Source organism: Sceloporus occidentalis, unplaced genomic scaffold (assembly GCF_023333645.1).
Source record: "Sceloporus occidentalis isolate IW3139 unplaced genomic scaffold, rSceOcc1.0.p SCAF_51, whole genome shotgun sequence".
Taxonomy (NCBI): domain Eukaryota; kingdom Metazoa; phylum Chordata; class Lepidosauria; order Squamata; family Phrynosomatidae; genus Sceloporus; species Sceloporus occidentalis.
This window is the reverse complement of record NW_028317031.1, coordinates 6,178,572-6,194,987: the sequence shown is the minus strand read 5'-3', so window position 1 is coordinate 6,194,987 and position 16,416 is coordinate 6,178,572. Positions and strand designations below refer to the sequence as shown.

Genomic DNA, 16,416 nt, shown 5'->3' with positions numbered 1-16,416 from the left:
ATATCATTTTGACAGATATCACATAACACTAAATGTGCTCACCGGACCACACTGCCATTTGTTTTTAAAAGAAAAAGCATAACAGAAGCTGCCATAAAAGAAGGTAACGTTTTGGACACCAGCTTATGAGATATGTGTTGCAGTCCAACAGAAGATGAAGTGATATTGGTTGCCAAAGTGGCAATCACAGTTTTAATACATTAATATTAGTAAATGGCTCTTACTGTTCCGTTTAACCAGATTTGAGACCAGTATCTAAAATATTAATATACTTCATTTAACAAAATAGTTTAGCAAAGAAATCCATCAACTCTTACCAAATATTCCAAACGCCTACATAGTTTTAGCAATATACAAAAACACAAAACTATTGTGTTCTTCTGACAATTCATGACCCGTGGATATGGTTCAATGCTTTATATGTGTGTAGGTCGATGAGAATGCACCTTCATGGCTTCACTGCTTTACCCCAAAGGAATGAGATCAGGAATTAAATTATACCGGCCACATACAAGCCTTTGTTACACAACAAATATATAAACCTAACAAAATAATGGTTTTCTTAATTTCTATGTTAAAAAAACTGGTCCAATGTGTATCTCTTGCCAATTGCTCAGTATTTTACTCATTCTGTACCAAGAAATGCATGCAATCAAAGATATTAGAGTAGTGCAAAATTATTCTTACTGGTATTTAAAGACGGAAGCACTTTTCTTTTTATGACTTGGACAGCAAACAAGAAGATCTCAAAACTTGGTACAGTTAGAAAAGTATGTCAGGGTTTTTATAATAACTACTCGGGAAACCTAAGAACATTATTATTATATAAATGCATATGAACCATGAGCTTTTTTTGAAATAAAATGTTTTTTTTGGTGTCCTCACTCCTCAACACCTCTGTGTGCTCATTAATATGTCCAATAAATATTTACGTCCCAAAATATTTAGAGATGTCCACCAAGTGGCTTTCCGTCATCCACTCAATGGGGATCTGCTTCATGTTTGTTGAGGCAAGTATGATATCTCCTCCATAGAAATACAGACATCCCCGATTTGGCTGGGCAGTTGTTCTCGATGTAAGGATGGCAGTGAGAGATCTGGGTCTGTGGTTGCGTCATTCACAAGGTGACTGATACAGTTGATGTCGCTTTTGTTACTGTTGGCATCTTGATTAGAACCAAAGATCCAATCTGTAATCACAAAATGTTTCAATTACAAGTGAGGCCACGTACCTTAAAGCAAGAACGATAGTGGAAAAATGTCACAATCTGTTAAATCTGTCATTTATCAATCTACCTACCTACAAAATAGATACACATTTAGAATGATGTTTATATTATTATTATTATATTAATAAGCAGGACTGGTGATCAGCGGAAAATCAGTTAAAGTGAAGAGTCCGGTTTCTGAGTCATATTCTGTTTTTCTGATAAAAATACGTGTATGATCAATCTACTACGTTAACACACTCCCCATCTTAAGTTTAAATAGCCCCTAGAAAGCAAGTATCATGAAAATATCCCACTTCACGGTACATCACACTTAATATAATTAACCAACCGAGCTTTCATTAAGAACTGTCAAATGAATGCCAAGCCATTTATGACTAAAGGGCAAAGACCTCTGCCAGGTGGATGCTCTTCTTCTCCAGATGATCTGCAGGTAGCTATTCAATCAGCAATAAGGGATAATTGCTTTTTGCACTTGACCTGACGATGTGCAGGGTGCGTGAACGTGGCAGATTGAGGAATACCCCGCATTGCTTTCCCCTGGACGTACGAACAGTTTTCAGGACACTTCATAGCTCTTGCTAGTTGACTTGTGCAAAGGTGAAAGTAGGTCAATGGGCAAAAACAATGTAGGGCTTTCAAAGAGCATGGAGAGAAACTCAGTGAGGAATCGGAGTAAAGTATTGAAGCCAACAGCATGAAGCAAGCATTGCCGATCTACTCGCTGCATTAACCCTGCCAGTCTGCAATTGTCAAAAAGGTAAAACGAAATGAAATGTGGTCAGACTGGTCGTACACACTAACCTTAAAGTTTAACCGTCACATAGGATGCACAGTAATTGTATCCAGCTTTGCAAGTAATCAGCCACTTGCATTAATAGTATTTATATTTAATGTTCCCATTTTTAGGATTTTATTTTCTACCTCCTGCATCCCTAGGAGGCATAGAAAGAGCATTCATGTATTTTTTCTTAAGTTTCCATGATTCCTTAGTGAAGATTGCACTAGAATCCTATTGTCCGCCCATATTGGAAGTTGTAACACACATTCTAGACTCTTCTTGCTTTGTCATAGTAGAATGCGTATGCGTCATGAGTGCCTGAGGTTGCTTACCGCCATGAGGTTTCTTAGGGATTGGCAGCAATATGATAAAATGGCAAGATCATATTTATACTTAAGAAAAAAAACCAACATGTTTTATGCGTATGTAAGAATTAGGTTCAAGGATAATCTAAAAAGGGAGCATTCCCCTAAAAAATATGTTGGAGACACTGGGAGTTTTATAATAAACTTCTTGAAAAAGGAATGCACTGGTTAAAAATAGAATGTCCAGAAGTTTATTGTATGATGGATGTTGTTTACTGCAATGTGAAACTGACCAGTAGGACACCTAGACCCTGTCTAACATCAGTCTAATGCGTTTAGGAACTGTTCCCTCTCCAAACTCAGACTAAATTATTGTAAAACAGTCTTCAAAGTGAACGACCACTTATTTTGTTAGTCTTGAGAAGGTGCTATCCAGGTACAGGTCTCTAGAAGCTGCCCAAGTGGCTGAAGGATGATCTCGTAGTACGTTGTGTGGACCTCAGCCTGATTATATTAAGCCACCAATTCAATATGGTCTTCCCCGCCACTAGTTTAGGCTCCTTCGCAGTCCAGTTACCTCACTATTAAAATGTTGAAAAGCACTGCGTCAAAAAAAAGGCCATGGGTTTGTCATTGTTGATAAAGGTTACATTTATACATTTTCCATATAGATTTATATCTTGATTTCCCGACAACACTGAGGTTCTTAGGATCCAAAATAAGGGCGTCCGGCTATTTCTTGCAGACTGTCTCTCTCTGATAAAATGGTAAAATGCAAAACTAATCAGGAATTCATATTCAGTGTGAAGGACAAGCCGGGTATCAGCCGCCGCAAATGACAAAGAGGGCGTAGGAACGAGGAGGACGCACAGCATCAGGTGACTGTGGGTTCATCATATATTAAATAAACAGGTATTTATCATAGCACTTATATATTGCTATTACACTTTCAATTTACATTCAGGAACAGGAAGATCTGAGTGATCAGATTGCTTTTGATTGTTTCCAAATCACTACAAAATTGTGATAATTAACATAGGGGAATGTCTTCAACTAGGACAACAGAAATCAATGAAAGAATTGTCAATAGTTGTGTCTTTATAGAGTTCAGCTACCTGACTCATTAAGTTCTGTCCACGTGAGAAGGGAAATGAGTTTATGTGTAATAATCCTCTCTGAAGCCTTAAAGTAGAACTGTTAATTTCCAGGTCAACCCCAATACAGTTTGGTTATGGATGGCCCCCATGGACATATATGCATGCCAGGGGGTTGTGTAGATCTAGATGCTGCCCACAGTGCAAACCTTTGCAGGCTTATCCACGGCCTTCTATGGAACTACTCTCTCTAGTCCCATTCACCTCCTGCCCTACTCATCCTTCCAACCCATTCATTTACCTTCCAACACCCCTCACACCTTGAGCCTACACCTGCCGCGCTGCATCAAGTGCTGCATCAAGTTCCCTGCATGTTTGTGCCTAATTATGTTAACCTACAAGCAAGCGCCTTGGTTCTGACCAATAGCAGAAGGTTCACCTGTCAACTCACCTGTGCAACCTCCTGTTCAGCCAATGGGGACTCCATTAGCATTAGTCACGCCTCCTGGGGTATGACCCCCCTGGCACTAAGGCCTGTTTGTCATGCACATAGGCCTCCACCATGCAACAATCACTGGGAGACATGCCTACTACAGACTGGGGCTGGGGGCCGGTTGGCACAGAGCAGGTGGTGATAAATCCTCATGGTCACGCTAGCTATGGGATTACTTGAGAACCCCCTTGCTATATGAACTTTAAGGAATGCCTCCACGTCCCCTAAATTCATTACATGTCAAATATTTCCTTTAATATTTATTTTTCAATATATGTTTAAGTAAATGTGAAAATCTGCTAAAATTGCCATCACTAGCAACCCAACTTAGTAATTACATATAATCATGTTATTGGTTAGCCAACTGGTCTTTTTCTTATGCTGATATTGACTCTTGCCCTTTGTACATAACATGAGTTAGCAAGGCACCCTTTAATAATGGAAGGACTGATGTTTTAATTTTAAGGACAAACGGGGTAGATAAGTCACAAGAAGAAAATCCAATTATAAGGAGTAGTGATTACTGCTATATGAACATTGGAAGTCCTATAACTCCCTTAATTCTCTATCTGTGCAGCCTACCCTAATATCCAGGAGTTTCCATTTCTGTCAACTTTCCTTTCAGTGGAACATTTTTCTGAAACATCTGCATCGGCTCCATTTCTTGCTCCTCTCCATATCGTCTGCAATACCATATTAAAGTGCGGAAAATCAAGTGTTTCCATGGGAACACCACATGATTAACCAAGCATGAATTTAACTTAAATCAGAAAAATAGCTCTAATGCCTCAATACTGAAATCTCCGGCGAAGAGCCCCCATGTGAAGCTGGTAGCCCATTACAAGATCCAACATTTTGTGTTCTTGGTTTCCCAGTGAACAGTGAAGTGGAAACGTCTCATCTCACAGTTTATCTGGAGACCCTGTGTGTTCATAAAACATCTCTGACAAAGGTATATGGAACATTACATTAAGTGAGCAGATCAAAAGTGCTGTTGACAACAGGGGGCTTAAACTATATTTTCTGGAAAGGTTTAATAACTGGAGGGACCAGCCCAATGGCTACCGCTACATTCAGCATGAACCACATTCTATTGTGGCAGTTCTAGATGTTAGAAAATATGTACATGGCAAAATAAAGGTTCAAAAATCAAAATACTATATTATAATAGTTTTTGACACGTGTCAGGTTCTAAATACCGTATTTGCTCGATTATAAGACAAGGTTTTTTTCAGAGCAAATGCTCTGAAAAATACCCCTCGTCTTATAATCGGGGTCGTCTTATAATCAGACCTCAAATAGGTCTGACTATGAGATGACTAAGATCCAGATCCCCCGCAGCTGCAGGGGACCTGGATCCTCCTGTCCGGAAGGAGGCCGGACGGAGGCGTGGCTAGCAGCGGGGGTTGTCTGCGTCCATCGCGCAGACCCTCCCCGGCTGTCAGAGATCAGAGTTCCCCGCACCCCGAACTCTGATCTCTGACAGTCTGGGAAGGTCTGCGCGATGGACGCAGACAAGCCCCGCTGCTAGCCACGCCTCCTTCCGTCTGCAGCGTAAGTGCGTGGGATCTACACGCTGCCCCGGCTACATGACAGGGAAGTCAGAAGCACCGGTAAGTTTGGGGGGGGGGCGGGGGAGTGTTAAATGGGGGGCATAAGGCATTTCTGGAGGCAGAGTGCTCTGTGAAATGCCTTTTGGCCCCCTTAATGCCACTCTGCCTCCAGAAATGCCTTTTTAACCCTCTATACGCCACTCTGCCTCCTGAATGCCTTAAACCTCCCTATATGCCAGTCTTCCCCATAATATGCCTTTTAACCCTCTAAATGCCAGAGTGGCATATAGGGGTATAAGGCATTTCTGGAGGCAGAGTGGCACATAGGGTTAAAAGGCATATCATGGGGCACAGTGGCATTTAGAGGGTTAAAAGGCATATCATGGGGCACAGTGGCATATAGGGGGTATAAGGCATTTCTGAGGCAGATGTGCATAACTGGGGGGCAGGTTGGAAAATAGAAGGAAATAAAACCAAAATATTTTTCTCAATCATAGCTTTTATTAAAAAAAAAAATAGTTTAGATGAATTACATTTACTGGTAAAACTTTTTTCCTATAGGGTCGTCTTATATTCAGGCTTTTTCTTTTTTTCCTAAATTAATATTCAGATTTGGGGGGTCGTCTTATAATCAGGGTCGTCTTATAATCGAGCAAATACAGTAATTTTTAAGGGTAATATAATATAGAAAACACCAATACAATGCGAATCCCAAAATATCTAGTACTGCCGTTGCACAAACTAAATAAAAGTGGAATTTTTTTACAAATATTTTTTCAGTAGATGTGTTTTAGGGGGAGAATATTAGAAAACTAATTAATAAAACCTGGAGTATATTCACAAGAGAAACATCTAATTCAGGAGGACAGAATTTTCTAATTTTAATGTAGTATTCCAAATTGTGAATGTGGAGGTATCATAGTAACATATCAAAAAAAGACAGAGGTCCATCGAGTTCAATCTTGCTGTTGATCCAGAAGATGACCACAGCCCTACGTTGAAGAAATTTCAACCAAGGGAACCATTCTTTCTTGACTACGAAATAGCATCAGATTTCTCACTGGATCAACAAGCTAAAATTGATCCAAATCCAAAATCCCTGTCTTTGCTTAAAAAAAATCACCTAGCCTATATTTAAAGACATCGGTTGAATTTGATAGCACGACATTTGTGGCTAGTGATTTCTTCATCTTTACTGTCCTTACTGTAAACATACACTCGTTCTTACGCACAGTTCTACCAACGATCAGGTCATCAGAGTGCGGCTGGTATCGTCCCTATATGTATTTCTATAATGCTATCATATCCCTATGATGTCTTAAATACCAGTGTATAGTTCAAATAAACAGTAAATCAATCATCAGACCAGGGACATCATGTTGACTATAATTCTGATCATGTATCCTCTGGAACTTATTTATTCATCTGAGCAGTTATTTAGCGCAAGGAGAGAACACTGACATGTGGGAAGCTTTTGCTGCCTAAACAACAGCTTTTTATGTTGTTTTTATGTGTTTAAAAGTATTAAAAGTTAATAATAATGACAATATAATAATTTAGGGAAAACTACTTAATGTTCCTTAGTTTAACATGAAGGAGAATAGAATGAGTTATTTGTCTAGTGCAAATGAAATCATTATAGCCACTGTTGAGACTATAGAAATGTTTAAGTTGCCTATTGCTTTTCAGGGCCAAAGGCACCTATGTGTCATACTTACCATTATGTCTGACAGAGGTTAAAGAAACTGTAATAATAATAATAATAATTATTATTATTATTATTATTTTATTTATTTATTTTAAAGGCTGAAGTGTGAGATAATATAATTCCTGGGCAAAACTCAAGAAATATCAGATATGATAGTCACTAAAATCTAGCCTTACCAACACGCCGCATCTCTAACTCGAAGGGTTCCATTGGGGATTATCGACCCTCATAGATTAACTGATAATATTTTTAAAACTGATCTCAGAAAGGAGATGTGAGCATCCAACTCAGTTACGTTGGGTTTTACTATTTACCCAAAGCTATCTGCAAGCAAAGACATGCTTACCTGCCTCATCCCAGTTAGTTTGGGATTGTACTCAAGTGTTGGGGAAAGAGGATCAAAGTCTCTTCCCTGAAATCATTTGAAATCAAGTCAATTTTGCCTAATTTAAAATTTTCACTGGGAACACTTAATTGTCATGTGATGCAAAAGCGGGCACTGATAGGCTGCTCCCATAGAAATTAAAAAATATATATATACTTTCTATGACATTTTCATGCACCAATAAATGTTTTGCTCAGCATTTAATGTTTGCCAGAATGGAATAGCACTTTAGACAGGCTAATCTGAGACCTTTCTGAAGCTCATGATGACCTCATTATTTGGTAAGTAAATAGTTCTAATATAAACCTTAACCTTACCAGGTCTTAAAGGTCCCCTTAATTTATCCACATATACTTAAATGAAGAAAAATGCTACATGTGGCGCTCAATCATTTTCAACTCAGTTAATAAAATGTATTTGGGGAGAGGCCATTAAAAGTGTCTCTAGTAATGTCCTAATGCAGCCCTGTAAAATGTGTATATAGCTTCACATAACAAGCACAAAAAACTGGACTCAGCTCTATTTACTGTATCTTTTTATGTATATTCCTAATCTTTACATCATATTTGAGATTATATACAGTTTATATATATATATATATATATATATATATATATATATATATATATATATATATATATATACATATATATATATATTAACCACAGATCACAAGTCACTGTGAATGCAGAATAGATCTGGCAGTTCTAAAAAAAAGACTGAGATCAGATGATTGTAGCCAGAAACACTATATTTATACTTGGTCCACTTACCTATAAAGTCATGGATAAGATCTTTTATAAGGTGGCCAACAATTGCATAAGCCACTGCTACTATTACCAAGCCAGCCATCAACAGGTAGAGCACAGCTTTGGGTAAAGGAACAGGTTCCTTTGGCGGTGGTTTGTAGTCCTTATAAAGGTGGTCCTCCTCTGATTCGGAGTAAGAGTACTGAAATAGGTGATCCAGTCCAGTGGTGAAGTTGGTGGCATTCATGGGTTCTGTGTGAGGGAGATACGATGTCTGCTCAGGTTCTTGTAACACACTGACCACTGAGCTGGTTGTAGATTCCACAGTATTAATACCTTGGTGGACCAAACGGAGGGTCTTGTTGACTCTGGGTAAGATCTGAGACAAAAATGAACCCCAGTCTTTGATGGTGCTAATGTTACATATGATCATATTGTAGTCACAGGAGGGGGAGACCAAAAAACAAATCTCTGTTCTTCCTACTGTGCCAGAATCCCACACCCTGGATTGGGTTTCATAGGCTGATGGTTTATCTTGGACTTGATCCTGAAGAAGTGTCCAAATAACGATGACAGGAAACCCCACAATCCCCTGCCTGTGTTCTGTTCAAAGAAGCATCACATAATCCACATTTCCACGGTTTGGGCAATAGTCAATGAGACCACCTTTGGGGGGGAAAAGGGAGAATGTCTCATGGGGCAACCATGCATTCTTCAGAATTCTGCTCCATGGACATATTTTGTGTTCCATCAAAACTTCAACACATTCTTCACTTGATACAAAGCTCAAGTCTCTACATATTTTTGCCCCTCCCCAGTGTACTTACAAGATAAACCCAAAGGATGAATAACAATCAACTTCTTTTGCAATGGAGAAGAGGAGCAGAACAGTTTAGAACTGGGTGCAGTATTCCATATCAGCAAGTGTTCCAACAGCTGAGACCCACACTGTGGATACAGGCTGAGTGTGTTGTGGCTGTGGGATGTCACATGGCTGTCTCTCTCTTCTTATCCTCGGGTGTTTGTTCCTTTCCAGCAGACAAGGTTTCAGCACCAAGCACAGAACACATCGACGGCTTCCCTATGAGGAGCTGTCCAGGGTGCTGCTGACTCGTCTTCCAGCTTATTCCAAGACACTGAGAGATGCTGTGTGTGTCCTTCGCATTGCACACCTCTGCAAGAAACCATCTGAAGGGCTATTAATAAGCAGCCACTTATCCTGTCCTCTGTGCCCCCCCTCTTTTTCTATAGTCAAATGGATTTCACATTCATTTCCATTTCAAAAATGTCAAATTTACATACAGGACAAAAATCATTAACTGTATTTGGAGCTGCACCAGTGCACAATAGAAATTGGGAAGCTCTGAGCATTGTATTAGCATTATAATAAAGTTAGATCCCAAAGGGAAAATGCAGGTTCAATATTGATTATTTGATGCAGTGATCTGGTGCTGGTGATGATGAAGTTTTTATTGTTCATGATGTCATAATGAGAAAAATAACAGTATCTGTCATACTAGATACAAAAAAAAATTCTAAGCAGAAACAGAATTGAACAGATACACAAACACACACACAGATATATATATATATATATATATATATATATATATATATATATATATATATATCCAAATCCAAGCTCACAGGTGAGAGCTCAGTAACAGGTGAGTGGTACAGATGGTCTTTTAATAGCAGTTGCAGTGATATTGAATGCATTTTTTTTTAACAGTTTGAGTTATACAGGTAACCATGGTGGACCTGAACACAAGGAAGACCTTAAGGGTAAAGAAATAATGCCCTTAATACCCATAATAAAATTACATTTTAATTTTTATACATTTATTATTATTATTAAAAACAAAACATAGCTATGAGTGTATGTGAGTTCATCCAAAAAAATAATAATAATAAAAAAATATATATATATATATTATATATTGATAAGAAACACAGGGCAGCAACCTTCACAAGGCAACAGTCTCAGAAAATGCTATTTTACATCTTAAGAATTAAGAATATAAAGGATACAGAAATCCGGAACAAGCACTTTCACACTGCTATAATGTTCAGTGTTTACTCATGGACTTTAAAAGGCGCAGTATATTCACTATAAACGGGTATAATAAAATATAGATTATTTTGCCACTATTACATTATTATTATAGGAGATGACCTTAGAGACACATTGCGTAATTGGAGTGGATTTGGTTAAAGACTAAAACTCTTCACAATATTCAGCCATTTGTCACATTGCATTCATTTGTGTTGTTTGTGCAGTGATTTTTTGGTGAGATAGACAGAGGTTCAGGTAAAAACTGACATATGTACGCAGGATTATATGTCCTTGTCTGTCTGAAGATATAAAGCAGCTCTGCAGCTAGGAGGGGTAGATAATTGAATTATCTACCTTTGTGGGTAACTGAATGAGGCAGTTTTGGTCCATCATGAAAGATCATCTGCCCACCCTAAAAGCCCACTGTGTTCTGTTATATGTCTATTTTGAGAACTAATTTTTATTTAACCATTTTAACAATATGCCCTAAAATATTTACCCTGTTATCCTGCTGGTTGTTATCTATGGTGTCCATTCAGTTTTGTATACCAGTCTTCCCCCCACATTCTCAATAATGGGAATAATGGGAAATCTACTCCCCCCTCGCATGCCATATAAATATTTGGAACTATTGAAGAGTCATATCTACCAAATCTACTGCCTAATGACTGCCTAATAAATTTAATTTTGAGAACTATAATCATTTTCATATGACCTACTGATGTTAACGGTCTCAAGAGGGCTGGTATGGGAGGCAAATTTCTTAAGGGCTGCTCTTTTAGTCTATTTTTATTTACTTGCAATTCCACAAATAACCACCAGGGTGTCTTGAGTAACAAGGCTAATAGGCAACATTTACCCACTGACTTTGTCCTTTTTGTGCTCCTTTTAAGGGTTTTAAATGCAGTCACATTTGGTACATGTATTTTGGATAGGACTGGATGGTGTATAGAGAGCATGCTGTGTGAGACAAGTGTTTTGGGCTGCTCTACTACATTACTTGGCTGGACTTCTCCTCTAGTTAAAGTAGCCAGCCCTCCTGTTAATGGTAGTCTGTTTCATCAACTCAATTAGTGACTCACCTACAACTCTGTATGACGCCAAAACAACCAAATGTCATTTAAAATTAGTTAAATTGAACATCAGTACATTTTGAACAAAAAACGACTGCAAAATATGTAATTAAAATACCAATCCAGCCATCGGAAGATTATCCATACTCAAAACATAAGAATGATTCATTGTTTTTTCCTAAACATAAATATATTTTTATTTTTTATTTTTTTTTAATTCCAGGGTTATTTTTCCTAATTTGCATTTTATTCAAACATAGAAATAATTTCTGACATGTCTACTTGTGGGAATCTAAATGTACCCTGCTGCATCTGTTGCGTTTTGGATGAGATGAACGCTCAGGTACTTCTTACAAATTTTTCTTTTCTTTTGGAGGAGGTTGTTCGATGTTTTGACCATTTTATTGCCTGCTGTCATACATGGAGTAGCCACGGGTTATTATCCCATTAGTTACTACTTCATTTTCTCATGTACGTTTAGAACAAAATATACCAAATTCCTTAATTTCCTTAAACATATGTGTTTAAGGTTCGAAATCCTCAGGAAGAAGTGCCAATGCATGCTGTCAAATAACGTTTCTTAAAAAATGCCATTTTAAATGTAAACCCACTGAGACCATCTTTGTGCTTTAGGGGTTTCATTTACCTGTGACTGTATCCATGAGTGTCATTGTGTCTGTAGCGGCGATCATATGGATCGGCGATGAAGCAATCAACTCCACAATCACCGCGATCGAGGTGACATGAGACCAGTATTTACCCACGACGTACCAGATATATCATTGGTCCTCCAGGGACAACTTTTTGTTAAGTACCTGGAGGATCATTGGTCGCAAAGGGGTAAAGCGGTCTTGCTCGGCTCACACAAGATCTGGACTTGAGCCACAAACACAAAGACGTTAACAAACGCATGTGTTCTAAAGAATTCCCACCCGAACCTGAGCGCATATTCTTCATATACAATAAACATTTTATAGCATATGCTGTGTAGGATCTTCACTGCCTGATGTACCTATTTGTAAAACCCCTAAGTATTTACATTATCTGTTGGGACATCCCACTAATTCAACCTGATTTATTATGGTTAAGAAATCATACAATCGATTTGGAAGGTAATGTGATACTCAGGCTTAGTTTAGGATTTACTTCATGGAACTTTTAACCGCTACGATAGCTAAACCTGCAGATCATCGCAGAGAAAAATGTCAATTTTAATGGAACGTAGCTACTAAAACCATGCTATCCTTGCAAGAACTGACATGTGATAATAAATGCTTTGTTGCTGACCTGCAAAACACCCGTTCACAGCAAAGGCATGAAGCCAGTCGAGAATGGTTAAAATTACCCATTGAGTATTGTTTTTTTTAACACTTTCTGATCAATTATGGATTAATTAAAACAGCTAAGTCAAACACTATCAGCCTTAAAAATAATTGAGCATAGTAACATTAAAAAAATAAACGTGTTTTGCTATTAATAGGGTCTTGTCTTAGATTTTAATGCCTATCCCATGCATGTCTAAATTCAGTCATTGTATTAGCCTCTGCCACTTCAGATGGAAGGCTGTTCCATGTATCTACCACCATGTGACCAACAACACGGATAATGCTCTCAGCTTCTACTTATTGCTGTTGTATATGAGATAAGATAGCGTGAGCTCAACTTAAACATGCGTTCTTCATAATGGTAGACTAGGCATGCGTCTTTGTAGCTCTGTACACAATGAATGGAAGAACTGTCTTTTTTGTTGTTTTAGATCCATTGAGTGAATTACAGCATTCAGACGTAATATTTTATTTACTTTCTATCTCGTGAATATATGGGTTAAGTCAGATTGAAAATACAGTATATTTATCATGATTCTCATAGGCAGCTAATAATGGGACTCATAATAAGAATCATTCTCTTTTGGTGCTGATGACATGGTTTTGCCTGGAATATTTGACGTTTTCGCTCTGGGTGTCCCCTGCCTCTTACTCGCCGGTGCTTGGCTTCCCTTTAAAGCTTGCGGTGACTGCTGTCAGCTTGGGAGCCAAATGCATTTTATTTCTTTTGTTTATGCGCTGAGCTGTGATTCACTGTCTATGAGTCACGGCAACAATAAAAAAGGCTACTGAGCTTACCTCCATAGCAGCTTTACAGCCATTGGAAAAGGGAGTAAATTACCTGGAAATCTACACATCCCAGAACTACAATATTTAATTTAGAAAAAAAGGCACTATGGAGCAGGTCTTTAAAAGGGATGACTTTTTTTTAGGATGGTTCGAAGATCATCTTAATGGAAGTTTAAGCCTCATATCACTATCACTGTATACTTACCTCCAGGGCTGGACTGGAGATGACAAGGTGGCTCTGGCACTTTAAGGCCAGGGGCCGGCTGATAATGTGTATGCGGCCGAGGGCTGGGCCAGGCTTTTATGGTCACATAGCACATAACCCTCATGAGTGTTTAAACAAACATGGATTTTTCCATACTTAATGTATAATCAAACCAATGGCTAGTGTTAGGGATGTCCTCCTAACTTAAGCCAATGGACCTTTAATGAGCTCCTTAACACTACAGAGGTAGTTTGTGTGGTTGGTTGCGGTTACCTAATTGCCCTGTGCCGGAGGGGATTTGGGGCGCGGGCTGTTCCAGCTGGTGAGACTGTGGGATTTAACATGAACAGCTGGTGATGAAAGGATAAGCACGGTCTGTGAAATGAGCGAGCGTGCAGATGTGTGAGTAATCCAGGGAAATGAATTCAAGATCCAATAGGGAAGGTTTTATGATGGATTTTGGTTGTGATGTAATGTTTTTTCTTAAGCATTTTTCCTAACCTACCCTATATTTGAGAAGGGGGTAATAGGACAGCCGTGTCAGGGGTAAAAATTCACTGTGAATTACATATTCCGTTATAATAATGAGGGACATAAAGTTATGTAGGGTCAACCAAGTTTTTCTTGCAGAAGAATTTTACTGGAGTTGCCCCTTCATAAGCCATAGAAAAGTTGGTCAGTTGAAATATAAAGCTTAGTATAGGTCCCCACGTGACCATTTCTCTGTGACCCCTAATAAATCTGTAATTCTTAAGTTCTGATATGTATATATGCATGTAGCTAATCAAATTTATCTTTTATGGGAAAAAAACAATGTTTTTGTAAGTGTATGCTGGTTCTGTAATCGTACAAACTATTTAAATATTTTTGACAAATTTTAATTCTAGAATCACTATGTTTCAATTTTGTCAAATGGATTCCATACAACTGTACGCAAATTGTATTAACACTCTATCTATCTATCTATCTATCCATCTATCCATCTATCCATCCATCCATCCATCCATCCATCCATCCATCTGTCCGTCTATCCATCCATCTATGTATCCGTGTACCGTTAAAGGAAACATGTATATATTTTAGGAAAGCAATGAAATCAACATGGAAACTAGACATTTATATTTACTTTTAAATAACACACAAATGTTTAATTTATATTAATTAAAAATTTATTGTAAATCAACAACTTTTAATAGTTCTTTAACTTTACGGCGTTAAAACTTCTTGCTTCGTGGTGTGAGCCCTCCTTGGTATCTTCTTATTTGTAGAGGTGAATGGTAGACTCTTTTTCTGTTGTCTAATAATGTTTCTGTGGCTGGTAACATCCTATGGATCATCACAATTACGTCACATAACATGACTTTTACATCATAACTTAACCTAACACTTAAGGAAGCAAAAGAGTCCGGCTGCCTGCATTGTGATGTCACTGAGCAGATTGAAGTTTCTACTTTACTTCCTAGACAGTTGACGTTCCCATTGGACGTTTAACAAAAAGTATAAAAGTCACAAAATATTCACAGTAAACCCTCCAAGAAGTAAAAATTGGCTATAACCAAGGAAAACAGACTCTATCGGTGTATGGGTCAGGTCCCTCACCGCTAAAGTGAAGTGCACACTCAGGATTCACGGTAAATATCTCCTGCACAAAATAACTAACAAACGGAGAAACCAGTTTGGGTGCCATTGGCATTTCTCTAGCAGATTGAGCAAAGGGTACATGTATAGACTACCCCTTTACTCTTAGGGACAACCCATAACAATTTTAACCATTAATGGAGAAAGCCTAATAGTTTACCCTTTGTGTGCCCCTACTTAACAACATCCCAGATATGGAATGGTTGAAAAGGTGATGAGAATTCTGTTCCATCAAGAAATTGATGGCCACAGATTCCTCACCCAAAGTCAGTGTCTTTAACCACTTGGGTAGAAGACACTTTTTGGCTATTTAGCTCGTTTTAGCAGGACCCTCCTCATCTGTTGTCTCTGTCTTGTCTTCCCATTGTACAGCACTACAGAATCTGATGGCGCTATATAAAGCAATAAATAATAATAATAATAATAATAATTTAATGCTGTTTTGGCTGAGCATGTGTTAAAATAAACTTAATACTAAAATTCCCACTCTGTATTTTTCCATTTATGTCTCAAAACAAGGAAGAAAATCATTGCGTTCCTCCAAAAAGCCAGCCTGTTGCAATAGAAATAATGTTTTCTTTTCTGCTACATCAATAACATGATAATCTCTCTCCTGCTGTGCCGTTACTTCTGAGCGGAGGGGCTGGAACGGTCCCCCCCCCCCCCCGGCTCTCCCCTATTCAGCATGACATAGAAACAAAACTAAGAGCCCAGGCATATAGGATCCAGATGATAATAGAGGACCATTTTAATGACTTAATCACAATAAAAGCAGCCTCTGAGTAATGCATGTATAATGCATGACAGTTATACGCCCAGGATCGGCTTCTTCATTCAGGTTTGGCCAGAGCGCCATTTCCTTCATTTTCGCTTTCCGAAATGTAAGCGTCATACAAGCAATTTTATTTTATTATATGTGGATATGTAAATTAATGCTTCTTAAAAGCATACAATTTTATGCTGGGAATTCCTCGGGCGCTGTCCATCAGTACTGTTGTTGCTGTAGAAACTTCCAAAGACCCGTTCACGTATA

General features: G+C 38.3%; 1 protein-coding gene across 1 annotated transcript; it reads right to left on the bottom strand.

Moving 5' to 3' along the window:
• Nucleotides 1–996: 996 nt before the first annotated feature.
• On the bottom strand, nt 997–8,730 carry LOC149288537 (uncharacterized). Its single transcript, XM_089491693.1, has 2 exons — nt 8,322–8,730; nt 997–1,190 (listed from the first exon to the last, which is right to left on the bottom strand). The coding sequence occupies exons 1-2, from the start codon at nt 8,728–8,730 to the stop codon at nt 997–999; spliced, it is 603 nt and encodes a 200-aa protein (XP_089347819.1).
• Between the last annotated feature and the right edge of the window lie 7,686 nt (nt 8,731–16,416).

Excerpts from the sequence above, each read along its gene's own strand:
- LOC149288537 (XM_089491693.1), bottom strand. The coding sequence starts at position 8,730 with ATGATCATATGTAACATTAGCACCATCAAAGACTGGGGTTCATTTTTG. Across the intron at positions 1,191-8,321 it reads TCTTATCCATGACTTTATAG|ATTGGATCTTTGGTTCTAAT; the intron begins GTAAGTGGACCA and ends TTGTGATTACAG.